This window comes from Stegostoma tigrinum, chromosome 11, assembly GCF_030684315.1.
Source record: "Stegostoma tigrinum isolate sSteTig4 chromosome 11, sSteTig4.hap1, whole genome shotgun sequence".
Lineage (NCBI taxonomy): Eukaryota > Metazoa > Chordata > Chondrichthyes > Orectolobiformes > Stegostomatidae > Stegostoma > Stegostoma tigrinum.
Window position 1 is genome coordinate 28,161,050 of NC_081364.1, and position 21,010 is coordinate 28,182,059.

Below are 21,010 nucleotides of genomic sequence, written 5' to 3' on the forward strand. Positions count from 1 at the left end.
AATCCCAGACTACTATCTTTGCAGATCAAAACAGCAACCATTGGCATACATTTATCTGCCCAAATCCTTGCATACCGACGATGTTTGAATGAAATAATTTTTTCCAAAACGCGGGCTTTCAGCAATCACAGTGAGCACAAAGTTTTATCCTAAATAATGACACCTTAAACATTAGAAGTGGGTTTTATAAGGGTGAAGAGAGTTTTTTTTGAAGGTAGTGTTCAAACATTCTACATCACGTACTGTGGCAATATACACAACAGCATAACAGATTTAATCAGTTCTAGTGCTCCAGCCAGGATTTCCACATTATAAAGTGTATCTGGCACAAAACGTATTTATAACCCAGAACACACAAATGAAACATCCTAAATATCTATTACTTAACAGTTAATAGACTAATAGGAAAATGGAGGTGTTGTTACAAGTGCAGTAAATGAGAGTAAAAAATATTCAAATGGAAGTGACTGAACAAAGCTTACTGAAAACCATGTTAGACTATTCTACTGAACACTAACTGGAGCACTGATGTATCAGCATTTTTTGCATGCAGACATCTCGAAGATACAACAGTGTAAAAATTTCAAAATATTTATCACAGTCCTTAAAAAAAGGGTTGCAGCCTCCTGTGACCTTCCTAGTACTGCATCAAGGAAATACACTAAGTATCCAGCTTGTTACATGCAAGTCTTCATTGTCGAAACATGTGTGAAAGAGACCAGTCTTCTACAGGAGTTCTGAGTTCTCCATTTTTGGTGAAATGAGATGCTAGGAGAGTAGACTTGCACATTTGCCATATTTTGAGAAAAGTAAAATAAATTACTTAAACAAAAATTATACGAAAATACAAAAGCTTTGGTACACAGTAAATTTTCTGAGTAAACATTATGTTATGTTATATGTTATATTCACAGAAGATGAGCTCTTCCACATATGCCTTTAATATTTAGTGATGAGCCAGAAGCAGTGCACTAAAGCATTTGTATGTAAAATGAAAAGAAAAAAGCAATTTTGGTAAACAATTAATTAAAAAATGGGCTAAAAAGCAGGCTTCCTGCAGAAATATAAAATGGACTGAGATAGCAAGAAAAGGTGATGGGATGATTAGTTTAAATACAAAAGAACATATACAAACAGATGGACAAAGACACAGGTCCACTGAGGAATCTGGTACGAGGTTTGCTACTAGATTTATAGGTCACTCTCTCAGACGTTTGGTGGAAAACCGTCCAGCCTGCGAATGAATATAAAGGGGACAAAAACAAGACACTCGTAAAGTCGTACAGCAGTGACTTGAAATAGTAATCAATTTAGCTGGATGGATATAGCATCCACAGCTAACCACTTATACAACTATGAAAGAATTATAGCTAAAAAAAGTCAATCATGTGGAAATAAATGCAATGGAAGGAAAAGAACCTGAATAGGTTTAATTTTTACGTTGACAAGTTTTTACAAAGGAAAATTATGAAAATTTACTGAACATAAAACTCAAACATCTGCTATAAAGTAGTGCCTTCCAATGAGTAAATTTTTAAATCAGCTCCGTCAGATTTAATTAAAGGTTTTGGCATATAAGCAATGTCTATAAAATTAGTTAAAATAAAAAGCTGCGATACTTTATAGATTTCTAGGATTTTAGCAAGTTTGTATATACAGAACTGTTCTGTTAACTATAAAACTATAAAATCTATAAATCTTGGAGAAAAGGAACCAAACGTAGCCCAAATGTTTTTCATTTGTTGATTATTTCGTTCAACATAATATTTCACCATTTATTCTAAAAAGATCTGCACATTTTATGGCAAAGCTCAGCAATAGGATATGGAGAGAAATCAGAGTTAACGTTTGGGTTCAGTGACCCTTTCTCAGAGCTGCTGCTGGCCTGCAGCACTTTTCCAGCAATTTGTTTTTGTTTCTGATTGCCAGCATTTGCAGTTCCTTCACTTTTTACTTGCACTTTTTTTACATCCCTATTGCAATAATTTGGCGACACATTGTCCAACGTGCACTTGTGAAATTGTCAGCATGGCTATTTGGAGCTGATGTGGGAGGTTCTCGTCAATGCTCTAAATAGGAGAAAGTGCCATATTGTTGGAGGTAATATGTTTCAGATGAGATACTGAAAAAAAGTTTCTGTTCAAAGCCAGATTAAAACAAATCATAAAGACAAGGGATTTATAGGCTATTTGCCTATAAGGTAATAGTGACTACAGTTCAGAATTAAGAAATTGGCCACGAAATGCTCTGGGATGAAAGGTGCTAAATAAATTAGATTTTTTTTCATTCTTTGAACATACTGAGAGAAGGCACATTATTGGTAAATAGCTCCTGTACAAGTTTTAAGATAACACGCCAATCAGGGCAGCACGGTGGCTCAGTGGTTAGCACTGCAGCCTCACAGCGCCAGGGACCTGGGTTCAATTCCAGCCTCGGGCGACTGTCTGTGTGGAGTTTGCACATTCTCCCTGTGTCTGCGTGGGATTCCTCCGGGTGTTCCGGTTTCCTCCCACAGTCCAAAGATATGCAGGCTAGGTGGATCGGCCATGCTAAATTGCCCATAGTGTTCAGGGGTGTGTGGGTTACAGGGGGATGGGTCTGGGTGGGATGCTTCAAGGTCGGCGTGGACTTGTTGAGCCGAAGGGCCTGTTTCCACACTGTAGGGAATCTAATCTAATCAGAGTGATACAGCATGGAATGCAAAATTACACCACTCAGATATTGCACTCACGGGAGTGAATTATTCAACTGTCCTGTAACTATTTCTTAATTAATATTCATTACAACAATTGATACCAAATATTTATCAACAAGCAATATTTAGTTTTACTAACTTATTGTTTAATATTATTAGATATATTATTCCTAGCAGTTACTGTGACACTGGGTCATGGAAAATCTGATATTTTCCAATTGCTAGTTCCTGATATTGGAGGGGTCAGCCGCAAATTTCTACCTTGCAATTATGTACTGTGTTCATAGACTAAACAGTTTCTTTGCTGAATTACTCTTCCTGTATTATAAAAATACCTGTTTGGAGACTAGTCTTTATTCAAGTTTAGGCACTATGTCATAGCAGATTTTTATGGCTATAACTAAGTACTGAATGGTACTACAATTCACAGTATTTAGTGATATGAATAGCCAAATCTTGTTCTAATTATTTTAGTAAATTAAAAATGTATACTAAACACCTCTAAAATTGGCTCAATATTGCCTCGGTTGAGTAATCACAATACCTGCCAGTTCAAGAGCTAATAGATCCCTATGAAATATATAATGTAATACCATGCTAGTATTAGGTTGCACTAATGAAATTTTCATGCTAAGTTCAACCACAGCCATTAAAATATGGCAGAACAAGACAATATCTGAACATTAAAAAGGTTCATAATACCAACAGAATAACAAGAGCTGGAAACTTTAAAACATACTGTGAAACAGTTCAAAAACTTGAAAGTTTTTAAGACCTCGACCTCAACTCTACTTAATCTTGGTAAAAGCCGAAAGAACTGTGGATGCTGTAAATCAGGAACAAAAACAAAGTTGCTTAAAAAGCTCAGCAGGTCTGGCAGTATCTGTGAAGGAAAAAGCAGAGTTCCTATTGAGGAAGGGTTACCGGACCTGAAAAGTTAACTCTGTTTTTTGCCTTCACAGGTGCTACCAGACCTGCTGACCTTTTCCAGCAACTTTAAGTAGCAAAACCAATCTTGGTTTCAATTTTTGAAAACAAGATTTAAAAGCATTTCTTTGTCCTGAAAACCCAGCAAAGAAACCTTTATATAATAAACTTAGGGATGAAAAATGTTAGCATGATGATCTAATAATCTTCTGAATACTCTAAGGCTTTCAGGTAATAGTGGTTATTTTTACCACTATGCAACATGTATCAATGCAAAGAGAAGAAAATATTTCAAGTGTTGGAAGAAATTCACAAAAAAATTAAAACTATTTATGCAAAAGTCAGGCAAAAGTCATGTTACACTATTTTGAGAATATTGGCTTATTAATTTGCATTGAAACAAAGTTGCAATCATAATTTATTGTAAATTCTTCCAGATGATGAAAATTTCATACATGGACTTTTATTAATTATAAATCAGTTTATAATGTAAAATCTACATTCAAGATCAAAAATTTTAACACATTACAGACAACAGATAATATCAAATGGTTGTTTTTAGAATGTTTTTGAATATTCTGGTTTTACTTCTTGTACATAATACTAGCAAGCACCTGCAGCCTTTGTATTAAAAAAAATTAATCTTAAGAAGCTAACAAGGTTAACCATTGGGAAACAATTTTCAATTCAGGTCAGTCAGAAGCATCTGAATGTAATTTAAATCTTCCAGACACAGAACTGCACTGTGGGGAAAGTACAGTTATTTAATTTGTTGGTGGTCGCTTCCCATTTTCACATTAACAGACATGCTATCTTCAAAATGGAGCACGGAATTCAGAAGACAAATGGAGATAAACAGAAAGTTTAAAAGTTTTGAAGAACACAAGTAAGTAGAATAATAGATTAAGCAGGAGAACGTTTAAAATAAAAACCAAGCTGAAAATTGAATGCAAAAGGACACAGGGTAAACAACTAGCATTTCAAATTTTTCCACCTGAAAAGTTTTTGGTTTTTGTTTAGGTCTACATAATCTTTGAGAAGTTCTACTGTACAAGAGCAAAGTAGAAACAAAAATGTTTAACCAATGAAGAGTTCAATTTCCTTAAATCTGGCAATAGTTCAATTATCTTTTTAAATGTGTAGCTTCTCATTTAAATTCACTTCTTATATTCTCCATTATGTGTTCCATGATTTCCATAAATTGCCATACCCTCATGTCACACTGAGCTGACTTCAAAGGATGATAGACTGTTTTTCAAAGGCAGTTGATGATTGTGACCTAAACTTCAGCTTAAGGAAGTCAGAGACACTCCACCGACCATCATCAATCCAGACTATAGCTAACCTACTATAACTGCTAATAACACAATTTTAAAAGCCCAAGAAAACTTCACCTACCTAGGAAGCACAATCTCCAGAAACATCTGCATTGACAGAGATGGCAAACAGAATTGCAAGAACAAGATTAACATTTGACCATATTGTAACAGACTGTTGATGGAACGAGATACCATACTTCCTACAAAATTTGCTGCATACAAAGTTGTGGCAGTCCCGACCCTGCTAGGTGCCAGAGCAATATGGAGTTCATACTGCATGTTAAAGAGTTTATGCATCCCGTAGAATCTAGAATCTCATGGCCATCAAATGGGTGGACAAAGTGCCCAACACTGAGGTGCTTCAAAGAACATAAGTGTCTAGAATTGAAATACTCACCATCAGAGCTCAGTTTAGACCGACATGTAGTACATATGACTGATGATAAAACCACGAAGACGGTTATGTACTTACAACTTAACTAAGAACACCATTTGTGAGAAAGGAAGAGATTGAGGCGCAAGGAAACCTTGAAGTCAAACGTCAGGAAATGTGGCACGTATGCCACAGATTGGGAGCAGATGGAAAATAACTACTTGAAGAATGATCAAAAGTAGTGGTATTGTGTCTTTTCAAAAGCAAAGGATGCAGCCAGAAGACAAAATGTAAGCTAGAAAGACTAGGAATTCCCAGTAAATGAGACAATTCATCCTTGCTTAGATGTGGAAAGCCATCTAGGTCTGTAATCAGGTTACGTAGCCATGTTAGAGCACAAATGACTTTATGCAAGCAAAGTAACTACTGTCTTTGACACATGCATTTCTTCCTTCTTGCAGGCAAGTCTTGCCATTTAAGATCCTCCTTCTTTGAATGGATACATCATGCAGAAATGGATGGGAAGTATAAAGCCAAAAGCACACTGCTGCACATCTTTGATATTAAAAAAGGGAAGCCAACGATGATGCATTCCATGACAGTCTGAGTTGCATATAATGTGGATCAAATGGAGTTGCACAATCTCATAGGATTGCTTGGAAATATTTGATGAAAGGCCAAAGTTACTCTTCAGTTCATGACAAAAGGGATGGGGAAAGGACTTTGTCAGACATTGGGTTAAGATTCGAGAAATTAACTAAATATATTGAATGAACATATGGTTTCTCTCAAGTGTCAATCCAGGTCTGACTACTGTCAGAATGCATTAGCTATTCATTGTAAAAGTACCAATATTTTCTGATGCTGCTCAACTTCAAATGTAGTCCACACTCTGACTGGCAGACAGTTTGAAGGAATGTGCTGGCTAATTCCATAACTAAGTTTCAGGAGAGTGCAGAAAACAGGTTCAGAAGCTAACCTTTGCGACTCCCACCTGGGGAAGAAACTTCCACTGGAGGCACATAATTCTGGACAATTACAGAATACTCTTAAAGCATCTTCCATGACTTGAATATTTCCAAAGGACTTCACAACCAACAATGATGAATAACCACAGCACAATTGGCACAACAGTGCACTTCTGGCACATTCTGACTAAGCACCAGCCTACATTACTTCTGACAATAAAGTCTTAGAGCTCACAACAGCTTCCACTTTTTAATCTGACATCACGCATATTTGCACAGTCACAGGCTTAAAGATTTGTTAATCGCAGAAGCAGCTTGCACTTTATTTGGAGGAAAAAGAAAGTATAACAAAGCAGAAAAGTCAAAATGCTCAAAGCAAAAACATACTGGTGTAGTGCCTGCAGATAAATTCTTTTTTAAACTGCTGCTTACATGCAAAATTTAACAACATAACCCTATAAAAAGCTGAAAATTGGTCCAGTAGTGACAGTGGTTAGATACAAACTGAGGCAAATTAATAATTTTTGTAACTTCTCTAATTATGTAACAAGGTGTTAGACTTCTTACAATCATTCTTAACATGAGGAGACCTTGCCTATCAATTTCCTGTGGATTTATGTTTTGAAAGGTGCACGTGATCTAGTTAGATATTTCCTCCAATTTCCTTCATCACCACCAAGGTTCTAAAGACTACGGAAAAACTGCAGTTAGAATTACAAATCCTATTATTCACAGTGAACAATTTACAACTAATCCGTCATTTAATACTACACAATTAACAGGCTTATAATTAACTCTCAAGATAGAAATAAGCACAAATTTCTCCAGAATTTATACTTCTCATCTTCCCTGTATCATTCCAATTTTAGTTCATGTAAGTGAGTACAATATGCTTAGAACATCCTTTAAATTTGTATTTATGTCAATTGTAAACTGCAGTCAATGAACCAAGGTCAAGCTGGAGTCAAATAAATCTGCAGTTATACTGCCAACTTTGCATTGATACAAAGTGTTTTTGGATATCTATCTACACAAAAGAACTCAGGGATATAGTTCTGATCTGATTTATCAGTATAATGAAGTCAAGGGAGTCATCTCTAAACAGTTTTGAGATTATGTAGAGCGTAGTATAACTCTGGCCAGTGGGAGTTAAAGTGTTCAGGATGTTCACCAGGGAAAATGACAGCTTGTTTCTCAAGTTTTGTGCTTTAGCATATGGCTTTTCTTGGAAAAGGCAAACAATGAGGAAAGAGAGAGGGAAAGATGACAATATGTATCAGTTTAGTAGTTTGTTAGATTGCTAGATTATTAGGAATGCATTCCGGTGATCATTAAAAGGTGCTCCAAACAAAAGGTTTCAGTGCTTTTCTTTTAGATGTTGTAATGCTTTCAAATCCATAGCTACATTTTAACAGATTTTAAATGTGGTCTACAAACAAAATTTATTTTGTGTACTTCTTAAGCTAGACATCTGGATCACTTTTTAAAAATAGTACTTCGACCTCAGAACTGAAAACTGACGATGTTAACTGTGATATTTTATGTATTGAGCATCAACAGAAGTTTTTTTAAAAGTATTTCCTAATACAGTATATTGTTGTGAAAGTGCTGCACCCTTAGTCCTCTAGTAGCAAGGTGGAGGATGGATGATTAGGCAAAATGAATGGCTAGGGTGAATTATATGGATGTTCTATACGGAAATAGTAAATCAAATCTACTTCTTTTCTGATCAGCATTGTTTCTCATTATGCTTGTTGAAAAATGCCAAGTGAGCTGATTAATAGTTTGCAATGAATTAAAATACTACATCATGCACATTGAATATCAGACGCAAAGATTCAAAAAGTTGACTTGCAAGTTACTGTACATTAACGAGTAAAGATTGTATATACAGAATTAGCAAAAAAAAATCATATATTGATAGAATAATATTTTAACCTAATCATACTCAGATTAAGAGATGACAAGGTGTAGAGCTGGGTGAACACAGCAGGCCAAGCAGCAGGAAGGCTGACGTTTCAGGCCTAGACCCTTCTACCAAAGCACTCAGTTTTATCCCCGATGCCCTGACATCTTTGAATTTCGAGCCTGACACCACATTGAGCTTTTCCTCTGTTGTCTTCACCTTCATGCTCCCTTCGTTGGCTAGAAATCATCACTTAAATCAATGGGATCCTTTCACCTACTTCCAATATTCTCACTTTACCTGAATCTCTCTCTTAGTTTCTTACTTGAATTGACCTTTTCATCAAAAATTGTCAGTGTGTCATCAGTCTTAGTTTCTCAGCTCCCTCATTCCTTCAAACCAGTCTCCCTCCGAGCTTAATGAACTTCATTCTCTGAGGTCTATTCACGACATTGTTAACACACACACGCACGCACACTCATGGTGCAACAAGATCTGTCCCTTGCAGATGCTGGTCACCAGTCTCAAACGACTTTCTACCTCCCCTTGACCCTTGTCCTATCATTGAAGATTAATCCAGTGACCTTATCTCATCCAAAGCTCTTGCTTCCACAGCTACCCACATCAGTCCCCTAAGACTGGATAATCCACTTCTATCTCCTTGCATAAAATCCACAAACACAGGACTGTTCAGGTAAATTATCAGTTATGTCACTATTTCTTACCTCAACTCTATTTCATCTCTTGTTTCTTCCCAACTATATCAATGATTTCCTACATCATTTAAAGTTTCCTAGTGTGTACTACCATGTCTAAACATCAGATGCCCAATCTCCCTAAAACTCTGGACCACACCAGGATGGTTTGAGAGTTCTCTAACTCCTCCTTAAACAGAGACCAACAAGTCCCAACCACCGCTGTCTGGCTGAATATGTTCTGCCATTAACTAATTTATCTTTAAACTTGTCTCACTTCCTCCAACTACAACATGTCAAAACAGGCACATGCCTGGATCTCAACAATGTCTTTTTTCGCCCACCCGGAGGTGGGAGGGTTTGATGCAGAACACAACTTATGCTAGTCCTTCTCGGTCCACATCCCTCCACAATTTTTCTGGTTATATACTTAACTGTTACTGTCCAGTTTCCTGCTCAAATTTGCTTCCAATTTCCACCTTTCTCTCATCTTTCCTTGGTCAATCATCAACACACATCTTCAATTGCTGTCTCTAATTCTAGGGCTAGACTTGTTCACTGATATTCACTATAAGCCAATGATTTCCTTCACTACCTGAAGTACATTTCCTTACACCCTAATTCCTGTAAAGACTCCATTTCATTCTCCCAGTTTCTCTACCTCCATTGTATTTATTCTAATGAAGTATTTTATTACAATAGTGTTACTGATAGGTCTTCATGTTTTTTTCCCCTCGACCAAGAACCTGCTCCTCCATTCCCCAAGCCATAACTGTAGACAGGACCCCCAACCACAACTTCCCGGAGTTCAGTTTTCACCTCATCTCTTTTCTGAATTTCTTTTGGGTTCCCCATCCTCATTTTTCACCTCACCAATCTCCATATTCAAAGTTTCAATCCTGCCATTTTCAGCAGTTCCGGCATGATGATGCCACAAAATGCATTTTTGCTTTCCCACTGATCAGTACTACAAAAAGGCTATTCCCTCTGGAATATCCTGGACCACACCTCAATCATTCAAACACTTGTTCTACTTTCCCAAAACACCTTCCCAGGCAATTATAGGAGGTGTACTACTTGCCCTTTTACCTTCCCTCTCTTCACGTCTCATATGAACAAGGAACATTTGTTCATTCAGCCTTTGAGCCTGTACCACCATTCAATAAAATCAAGGCTGATCTGATGTTCTCAAAAAAACAAAAATCATTTATGGGGTATTATCTGCACTTGCTGGACAAACATTTATGGCTCTACCTTAATTTTCCTCAAGAAGGCGCTGGCGAACTACATTCTTGAACTAAAGTTTGCTTGGTGTAGGTACTCAAACAAAACTGTTAGGAAAGGAGTTCCAGGCTTTGACACCGAAGAAATGGCATTACATTTCCAAGTTGAGACAGTCAGTGGCCTAGACTCAAAGTCATAGAGTTAGAGAGCATGGAAACAGTTCCTTGGGTACAACTCATCCATGTTGACCAGACATCCTAAACTAATCTAGTCCTATTTTCCAGCATTTGGCCCACATCTCTTTAGATGCTTCTTATTAATGTACCTATTTGATGGCTTTTAAATGTTCCAATCTCCAACACTTGTTCTGGCAGCTCATTCCAAACATGCACCACCCTCTGTGTGAAAAGATTACCCATAGGTCCCTTAGGCTTGGAGGAGCACTTACAAATGGTGGTGTTTCCATGCATCTGCTGCTCTTGTCTAAGCGATAGTGTTTGTGGCTTTAGCAGGTGCTGGCTAAGCAGCCTTTGTGAATTTCTGCAGTGTGTTTTGAAGTTGAGGTAAGAAATAATGACATAACTGATATTCTGTGGGGAAGAGTATTAATGTTTGTAAATGTGGTAAGAATCAGGCAGGCTACTTTGTCCTCAACAACGTCAAGCTCCTCAAGTGTTATTGAGTTGCACTCAGAAGTGGCGAGAATGCCATCACACTGTCAACCTGTGCCTTTTAAATAGCATAGACCTTGGCGAAACCAAGTTACTTGTCCCAGGATTCCTAACATCCAATCTGATTGCCTAGCTATAGTACTTATCCAGTTTCATTTCTGGTCAATGCTAGCCACCGAAATGTTGACAGTAATGGTACTGACTTTGAATATCACAATGTGATGGCCATCTTTTCCCTTATTGGAGATGGTTATTGACTGACATTTATGTGGTGTAAACGTTACGTTTCACTCATCAGTCCGAACCAGATTATTGTCATGCTCTTGCTGCATTTTTACTTGGACTCCTTCAGGATCTGAGATGACACAAATGGTGTCGTTTATTTTGTAAACATCATAAAGCATCCCACTCGTGACCTTATGAGGGAGGGAAGGTCATTGATAAAGCAGCTGAAGAGATTGGGCCTGGGAAACTTTTGCAGAGTTGCCCTGGAACAGAAATGATCAAACAACGAGAACCATCTTCCCTTGTACAAGGTATGATTCCAACAAACAGAGTTTTAAGCCCAATTTCCATTTACTCTAGTTTTGTTAAGGCTCCTTCATGTTACATTCTGTCAAACATAGCTTTGATAGCAACAGCTACCATTTTCCTTCTGAAGTTCAGCTCAATTGTCCATATTTGAACTGAGGCTGTAATGAGGTCAGGAGCTGTGACCTTGGTGAAATCCAAACAGAGCATCATTGAGTATATTATTGCTACACAAGTGCAGCTAGATTGCTTTAGATAACCCGTTCCACCATTTGACAGATGATCAAGAGTAACTGATACAGTGTCAACTGGTTGAGTTGAATTCATCTTGCTTTTTGTGCACAGGACTTACCTGAGCTGTTGCCAATTTTGTAGCTGTGCAGAACAGCTTGGCTAGGATGCAAGTTCTGGACTACAAGAACATTCACCAGAATGCTGTCAGGCTGCAAAGACTTTGCAGTACCCAGTGCCTTCAGCTGTTTCTTGATATCACATGAAATGAATTGAATTAACAAAAGACCACCATAGGAGATTGAGAAGGATCATCTACTTGGAGTGTCTGGCAGAAAAATGATGTCTCAGTCTTGCATTTTGCTCACTGGAGGATGAAGCTCCACAAATGCAATGAGCTGTTTTAACTATCTGTTGATTATGCAATTGCTTATCCTGCCTATCACTTGCTATTTTTGCTGTTTGGCACACAAGTAGTTATGTGTTGTAGTTTCACCAGGTTGACCTCATTTTTAGGCATGCCTGGCACTACTCTTGGCTGGCTCTCTGACGATCTTCACTAAATTGGGATTGACACCCTGGCATAGTGATAAAGGTTGAATGATGTATGTATTAGGCCACAAAGCTATGGATTTTATTGGAGTACAAATATGCTGACAGCCCACGGAGTATCATCAATGTATGGCCTGGAGTTGCTGGATCTGTTTGGAATTTGCACAGGCAGTAGTGCCACACAGCATGATGAAGAGTATCCTCAATGTGAAGATGGGGCTTCACCTCCATAAAGATCACTCCTATCAGTACTGCAGTAGACAAGTTAGTGAGAATGAGGTCAAATACTTTTCTCCCTACTGTTAGCTCTTTCACCAAGTATTTCAGACATTCAAGCAGGCACAATCTTTAGGACTCAATCAGCTCAGTGAACTACTGAGTCACCTATGATGGGCACTGCAGTTTGTCCCGAAACTGAGGATATTCTGCATCCTTACCCCCAAAGTGCATCCTCCACGTGGAGTTCGACAGTTCTGATTTATCAACCATGGGGGTGGGGTGTACTTTGTGGTAGTCAGCAGGACGTTTCATTACTCATGTTTGACTTAATGCCATGAGACTTCATGAGGCAGAGTTAATTTGACTTCCAGAAAAACTCTCACCAAAATATACACGTTTCCAATTCCACACTGTCCTGTTCTTCCCAACAGCAAGACAGGATATACTCAAGGTTGGTGATGGCGTTTTCCAGCACATAGACTTTAAAGTATGCTTATGAGTGTATGACTGTGTCAGGCTGCTGCTTTACTTTTGCACTAGCCTTCATGTTAGTAAGCAGGCCTCTTCAGGGTTAACAGAGCAGTTTCTGAAGCCTAGGCTGGTGCTAGATTGTGCATTTCGTTTGAGACTCTTTACAACCTTGATACAATGGAATGGCTTGCTAGGCCATTTCAGAAAGCATTTAAGAGTCAAGTACATTGCTATGGGTCTGGAGTGACATGTGGGCTAGACCACTCAAGGATAAACAGATTTCCTTCCCCAAGGGCATTAGTGAAGCAGATTTTATTTTGACGATTGATGGTCATCTGATGGTCATCAATAATAACCTAATAGCAGATTTAAAAAAAAATTCAAATTTCAACATCTACAGTGCTGAGGTTCAAACTCTGGTCCTCAGAATATTGTGGGTCTAGGCCCGAAACGTCAGCTTTTGTGCTCCTGAGATGCTGCTTGGCCTGCTGTGTTCATCCAGCCTCACATTTTATTATCTTGGAATCTCCAGCATCTGCAGTTCCCATTACCTCAGAATATTGCTTGGGTTCTTGGATTACTTGTCTAGGCTGTAATCTCATATTCACATTCCCACATACCTTGATAACCTTTCACCTCCTAACAACTAGAATATATCTATCTCTACCTTAAAAACATGCATGAGTGTGCTCCACCATGTTTTCAGGAAGAGAGTTGTAAAGATTCACAAATCTCAAAAAATTTCACTGGAACTCTGTTTTGAATACACAATCCCTAATTTTAAAACAGCACCTTCTAGTTCTAAATTCTCCCATAAAAGGAACCATCCTTTCCACATCTATCTTGTCTGGACCCCTCAGGATCTAAAGTTTCATTCAACTCAACTCCTACTCGAGCAAATATACCCTTAGCCTCTCCAATGTTTCGCCATAAGACATACCATCCATTCTAAGTATTAGTCTGGTAAACCTGGTCTTGAACTGATTCCAATGCATTTACATTCTTCCTTAAGTTGACTGATACTGTATACAATATTCTAGATGTGATCTCACCAGGGCTAAATGTAACTGAAGCATAAGCTTTGGATGTACTTCTGTATTCAATTCCCCTTGCGATAAATTATAACATTCTTTCAACCTTGCTAATTACTTGCTTTACCTGTGTACTGATCTTGTGATTTATACAAGAGGACACCCAGTTCCCTGTGCATCCTAGAATTTTGCAATCTCTCAATATCAAGACAATGTTTTTTAAAAATTCCTTCTGCCAAAATGGGAAAGTTCATTTTCCTACTTTCTACATTACCCGCCTTATCTTCACCCACTCACTTAACATACCCATGATTTTTTATAGCCTCGTGTCTTCTTCACAACTAGCTTCTTACTACCTTTGTGTCAACAGCAAATTTGCACAACATCTTTTCCCTTCAGCTAAGACATTAATATAAATTGCAAGTTGAAGTTCCAGCACTGTATCTTGTAACATACCACTTGTTACACCTTACTGATCAGAAAAGGGACCCATATATGTGACTCTACTTCCTGTTAGACAATTTTCTATGTATGCCATTTGCCACCCCTCAGACCACAAGATTTTATTCCACAACAACCTTTAATGTGGCACCTTAGCAAATGCTATCTGTAAATCTAAGCAGAGAGTATCCATCAGTTCTCTTTTATCCACAGCATGTTACCTCTTTAAATATCTGCAACAGATTGCTGAACTTTTCTAACCACTTGCTATAACTTCTTTAAGAATAGCTTCTAACATGTTGACAATGAGAAATGTTAACTAGTAGGATACTATTTTGTGTCTTGTTTTTAGGATATATGAGTTAAATTTACTATCTTCCAATATAATGGGACTGTCCCCAAATTACATTTTGGAAAATTAAAAGCCAATGCATTCAACTATCTCGCTAGCCACTACATGTGACAACCAAGGATTAAGTCCATTAGAACCTGGGCACTTCATAGCCCGCAGCTCCAGCAATATACTTTGTACCACTTCTCTAGTATGATTTTTCCAATGACCCACTCTCATTTCCTCATTTATTGCAGCTTCTTAGGTGTTACTTGTATCGTCTATAGTGAAGACCAATGCAAAGTAACTGTTCAAATCATTTCCACATTTTCAAATGCTAAATCTCTAATCTCATTTTCTATCGGACCATTTTGCAAATTCTTTTCTTTTAAATATTGATAGAAACTCCTTATTTTCATATTTCTGACTAGCTTTCTCCCAAACTGTTATAAACATATCTTGGACCCACTCCTCTTTTTCAAAATGAATGCAAAATCTATTCAGAGATACAATTCATACAATTATACTATAGTTGCTGCTACCTAGGGGTGCCTTTACTAGGAGATCATTAATTACGCGATTCTCATTACACAATACCTGATCCAGAGCAAAAACAAAGTTGCTGGAAAAGCTCAGGTCTGGCAGCATCTGTGGAGAAGAAAACAAAGTTAACGTTTCAGGTCCAGTGATCAGCCCTGAGAACTGGTACAGTACAGCCTGTTCACTGGGTCGGTGGCAGAATAAACTCTTCTAAATGTAACAATCCTGAGAAACATTCTCCTCACTTGGGCTGCCTTTGCCCATCTGACTGAGAAATTAAATTCTCTCATGATTACAGCCATGCCTCTCTGGCCAGCTGTCATCCTTTCTTCCTGTTCCGTGCTGCTATAAGCTTATTGTTAGGTGGCATGTAGATCGTTGCTACAAGTGACTTCTGGCTTTTATTATTCCTCACCCAAACAGCTTCCACATCCTGGCTTCTTGAGCTTATTTCATTTTTCTGTACTGTTCTAATACTATTAGCAACGACAGCCAACCACCAACTTTTCAGCACATTACATCCTTCCTAAATGTCCCATACCCTTCCAAATTCAAGTCTCAATCCATATCATCTTGCATCCACACTTCTGTAATGGCAATGAGATCATTCATACATATTCTTGTTTTGTTTCTTCAATCATTTGTTTTAAATGAAACATGCATTCAGATACAAAGCCTTTATCTAAGACTTCCATCAATTCAGTATATTGAATTCGTGGCTCACTATGCAGTCTCCTCTACCGTAGGGAGATGGAAAACAGATTGGGGGATCCCTTAATTATGAAACATCCCTCAATCTGCATGACCACCAAGATTTCAGTTTGTTTTTCACTTTAATTCATCACTCATCATGCTTGCATTTCTGACCTTAGTTTGCTGCACTGTTCCAGTGATGTTCAACGCATGGTTCAGGAATAGCACTTCATTTTTCAATTATATACTTTACAACCTTCTGCACTGAACATCGAGTTCAGCAATTTCAGACCATGAATTCTCCCAAATTTGATTTTCTTGTCATGTGTTGGTTTGAACTTTGCTATTCATGATTCTGGCAATTACACACACTGAACAGTGCTTGATCTTCTACAATTATGACCACTCTTTACCTTTTGTTTAATGACATCCTTCGTAATTTAACCTCTCATGCCTTTGATCCCTTTTGATCTTACTTTAGCCACCTGTCTACTTTCAAAGCATATAACCCACCAGGTTTCTACTCTCCTTCAGTTCTGAAGAGTTACATTGGACTTGACATGTCAACTGTTACTCCCTCAGAGGGTGCCAGATCTGAGTAAAATACTAAACAAAAATAAAAACACTGAAATTAAATCACTGGTTTTAAATTCAAGTAAAGTCAAAATATTAAGCCTGCATTCATAGACAGCTCAATTCCAAGAAAGTTCAAAATTCCATTTTTGACAGCGGCTTCTAACTTTTGACATGGATGGAATGGAAACCGGTAAGGATTATTTGCTCAAGTTAATCTGATTGATTATTAGTTACAAAGGAATGGTGCAGAATTTTTGCGACGAACCAAAAGCTGATCTATTTAACATTGTCAATGTAAAATTTACCATGAAAGCTAGGATGACAACATGTGGCATAACAAAAATTATAAACCAGAATAAACATTAATATATTTTTAAAATTAAAAATCTGGATATGTCTAATTGCAAAGAAGAAGAAATCACACCACAAACACATCTGAAAATATTTCAAAACCTTCCCCTGGGCGTAGGATTAATATGCAGGTGTGAATTTACTACTTCTTCTGACTTCATCTTTCTGCTGAAAGACCAATGCCTGAATCAAACAGCACATATGACAAACCGTGCAAATTTGAAACTGTACATCTCCATTCTGAACAGCATTTGGGAGGATGGAAAGGGCAGAGAATATATTCTCGATGGGGGCTTCAAAAGTCCATTTAAGAGTGGCTCTGCAGCACCAAGACTGACAGAGCTGGCTGTGTCTTAAAGTACTAATTATACTAAATGTTTTGAGCGGTGAATCAATTGAGAAAAACAGCTTGGCCTTCTCTCCACCATTCCAGCCATCACTGATAGCTCTGACTATGACAGTGTCTGTGGGAGTGACTAAACCCAGTCCTTGTGGAGACCAAGTCTGTTTCCAGATTGAGTATACCCTACATCGTGCTAAATGGGACAGAGCTCAAATAGATACAGCAACACAAAACTGGGTAACCAGTAGCAACGTGGGCCATCAGCAACAAAATTGCATTCAGCCACATTTCTTAACCTCGTAGCCAAATATATGCCCCAAAATCCATCGCCATGTCAGAAGATCAACTCTGGGTCAAAGAAGAGTGCAGGAGGGCCTGCCAGGCATACCGGAGTCTGGTCTAGCTACACCACAGGAAAACTTAAAATGTCAAATAGCAGAAGCAGCATGAAATAGACAGGATTAAGTGATTCTACAACCAATGAAGCAGATCTCAGCTCTGCAGTCCTATCACATCCAGTTGTGATTGTTGGTGGACAACTGAACAACTAAAGGCAGGTACAGCTTCCACCAATATTAGCAACAATGGAGGAGGCCAGCATATCAATGCAAACGACAACGCTCAAGCAGTTGCACTCCTGTTACATGACAAGTGATAACATGAAATAGCAGATGCTCTGGATGCTACAAAGTGTACAGGCAATGACAATATTCTGGCAATATTACTAAAGATCTGTGCTCCAGAATTAGCCATGCCCTAGCCATGCTGTTCCAATACAGCTACAACACTGACATCTATCCAACAATGTGGAAAATTGCACTGGTTTATACTGCACAAATGCAAGATAAAATGTAGTAACTGGTTAGGTTTATTCTGAATCAATAACAAAGTAATGAAAGGGGTCATTGGCAATGTTATCAAGCAGTACTTGCAAAGGTACAATCTGTTCACTGTGCTCAGTCTAGGTTCTACAATGGTCACTTAGGTTCTGACCTCGTCGGACCAAGCAGGGACTGGCCTTGGTGTCAAGACCGCTGCTTCCAAGCGTCAAGATACCTTGCAAAATTGGAGTCAGTGCAAATGAGGATGAAAATTTTCTCCACTGATTGCATTTTGTACGACTCCAAAAAGAAGATAGGACAATCATCTCAGCCCAAGACATCACTGCAGAAGTTCCTCAGCACGATGTTACAGGCTCAACAAACATCAGCTGCTACATCAATGACTTATCTTTAACACAGGATCAGAAGTAAGAATGCTCAACACCATTCACAACACCTAAGATACTGAAGCAGGTAATGCCTATTAATAACAAAACACAGGCAACATCCAGGTTTGGGCTAATACATAGCAAGTCACATTTACACTACACAAGTGCCAATCAGTGACCATTTTCAGTAAGAGAGATTGTGACCATCACCTTTTAATATTCAGCAGCCATCCCTGAAACCACTACCATCCACATCCCAGCCACTATCATTGCAGTTCAGTTTCTGGTCATTGGCTTTATAAATATTATTGTTACTACAGCAACTCAGGGCCCATGTCATGTAACTCACTTCCCATTGCTCAGTGCCTGTCCACCATCTATAAAGCACAAAACAGAAGTGTGAGAAGGAAAACTTTCTCCTTGCCTGGACAGGTGCAGCTGCCAAAAAACACGAAAGAAGCTTGACATCATCCAGCACAAGGGGGCCTGCTTGATAGCACCAAATTCACAATCTCCAACACCGATTCCATTCGCCACCATACATTGGCAAAGGAATGAACCATCTACAAAATGTACTCCAATAATTCATGAAAACTCCTTATAACTTCTAAAATCATGACCTCAAACACCTAGAAGTGCAAGGACAACAGATGCACTGCAACCTGCAAGATTCCCTTGAAGGCATACACCACCCTGGTTTGGAATTATATCACTGTTCCTTCACTGTCATGGAGTTAAAATCCTCGAATTCCCTTCCTAACAGCATTGTTGGTACCCTGCACTCCAAGATCAGAAGTAATATCTGCTCCAGGGAAATTAGGACTGGGCAATGAATTCTGACAGTCAGTGAACAAAGAACAAAAACCCTCCTTATATTACCCCCACCACACCAAACTCCTCTGTTCCAACTGAAACCAGTTAAATACCTTCTCCCTGGCAAAGCTAATATTACACCAGACTGGAATTCAGTAAATCACACTAAAAAACTTTTTTCTGTTATGCAACAAATCCTGTCTCCCAGCAGCACCGTAGGGTAGCTGGCTGGTACACACCTGCTTGGCAATCTTACAGCTATTTGCAAATGCATGATAACATGATTAAACACGTCTTAAGATTGGTACAGATGAAGAGCATCATTTTAACTACTTTAACAGATCTATCCAAAAAAAAATATTCAATTTCCTTCTAAACATGGCCATCCAGCTGTTTATAAAGTGGCACCATAGTTTTCATCTCTTGTCATCTACCTGGAATTCCCTTCCATGCGTCGAGTATTGAGGTTGAGAACTTATTACGGTGAGCTAAATTTTCCTTTTACTAATCATAGACCCTTATTGTACAGTAGTTCTTTTTGTTCTTTTGCTTTAGGTTAAATATTTTCAGCCCTTTAATTGTTTTGTTTTTTTGCTCATTCCTTAGAAGGCTGAACTGCCTGCTTCTAGTGCAAATCCTCATAATTCAATGCTATGGATCAAACTTCTAACTCTTCTCTGAATTTCCTCCAAGGTTTCAATGTGCTTTTTGGTTATATTGTTTCTCAGCAATATAATTTGTTGATCTTCAAGAATATTCACCTCAACATTGCCTAGTTTCTTACATGATGCGCTTGATCTTATGAAATTTTTATCTACCATTGTCCTGCTAACTTACATATTTGCAACAAGATTCAATTTTATTTGAAATTCTAAAGAATGGTTTTCTACCAAAGTAAAACGTTTGGCAAAAGCTTGTACTTAGTTTTGCATACGTTAAAACCCAATAGATTTTCAATAACCAAAATCGGCTCATTACCATACCACGTAGTTAAGAAACTGTTTATACAGTTACCTTGGGCTAAGTCACCTTGTGCAGCACCTGCTGTATCGCTAATAAAGCCTGAACAAACATTGTCAGAGGATAAGGAGGACTTGATAGAGCAGGGCTGTCTTGTCTGCACTTCATGGGATTGAGCAGGTTCTGGTGTATCACAGTTACTTGGGTCATCTTGAGCTGTAGCAGTTGTGTAATTATCTGTTTGAAGATCTGTAAAAAGAAACAGTTTGCACTAAGTATTTGAGAAACTCCACATTTACGGGTAAATTGCTGAGTCATCAAGGTGGTTAGCCTTCTCAAATTCTGAATTAGAAAAGCTTTTATTTCATTTGCTAATTCATCATAGATAATCTTAATGAGCTAATGCAAAGATACATATCGACACCTTGTTTAGCAGAGTGCACCTTTTTTTTGCAGAAGTTAAAATGAGATTCATCTTTTAAGAAGTTTAAACATCTTAATGCTTGAGTGACAAACTGTTCAATCAAAATATGTGCACTCACTTATATTGGATGCTGTATTCTTCAGTGACTGCACTAATGGATTAAGTAGCTTGCAAGCCTTTAGTTTGTTTTTGCTTGGTCTCCGTCGTCTGCCTGTAGGTGGCACAGCTTGCAAGAATCCTAAAGCTGTTGGCAAAGGTTTTCCTAAACGTCTATACAATTCCTCTATTTCATGTCTTTGATGAACTTGAAGCTCTGAGATCTCTTTCATGTGTCTAGGAGAGAGTATAATAATTTTTTTACTGACAAATTTTAATGGTTACATTATTATTGCAACAGGAATCGAATACAAAGGCTTTTCTACGCGAGCAGTGCTTTAGTGTGTAAATGAACCCAGCTCAGAAAAATTGCACATGCAAACTACTCTGCATATACTGATGAATACATATTAGTTTAT

The 21,010-nt window shown here is 38.1% G+C and overlaps 1 protein-coding gene across 5 annotated transcripts in view; it reads right to left on the reverse strand.

Annotated features, from left to right (window-relative positions):
• wnk2 (WNK lysine deficient protein kinase 2) overlaps positions 1-21,010 on the reverse strand; it is a 181,715-nt gene that overhangs the window by 17,891 nt on the left and 142,814 nt on the right. For 4 of the 5 annotated variants that reach the window (XM_059649864.1, XM_048547623.2, XM_048547620.2 and 1 more), the window contains 3 exons: positions 20,614-20,828; positions 20,126-20,320; positions 1,136-1,234 (listed from right to left, as the gene is read on the reverse strand). In XM_059649864.1, coding sequence (XP_059505847.1) covers positions 1,136-1,234; positions 20,126-20,320; positions 20,614-20,828 — 509 coding nt within the window. The remainder of the gene's footprint in view (positions 1-1,135; positions 1,235-20,125; positions 20,321-20,613; positions 20,829-21,010) is intronic. The other variant, XM_059649865.1, reaches the window with a different exon arrangement.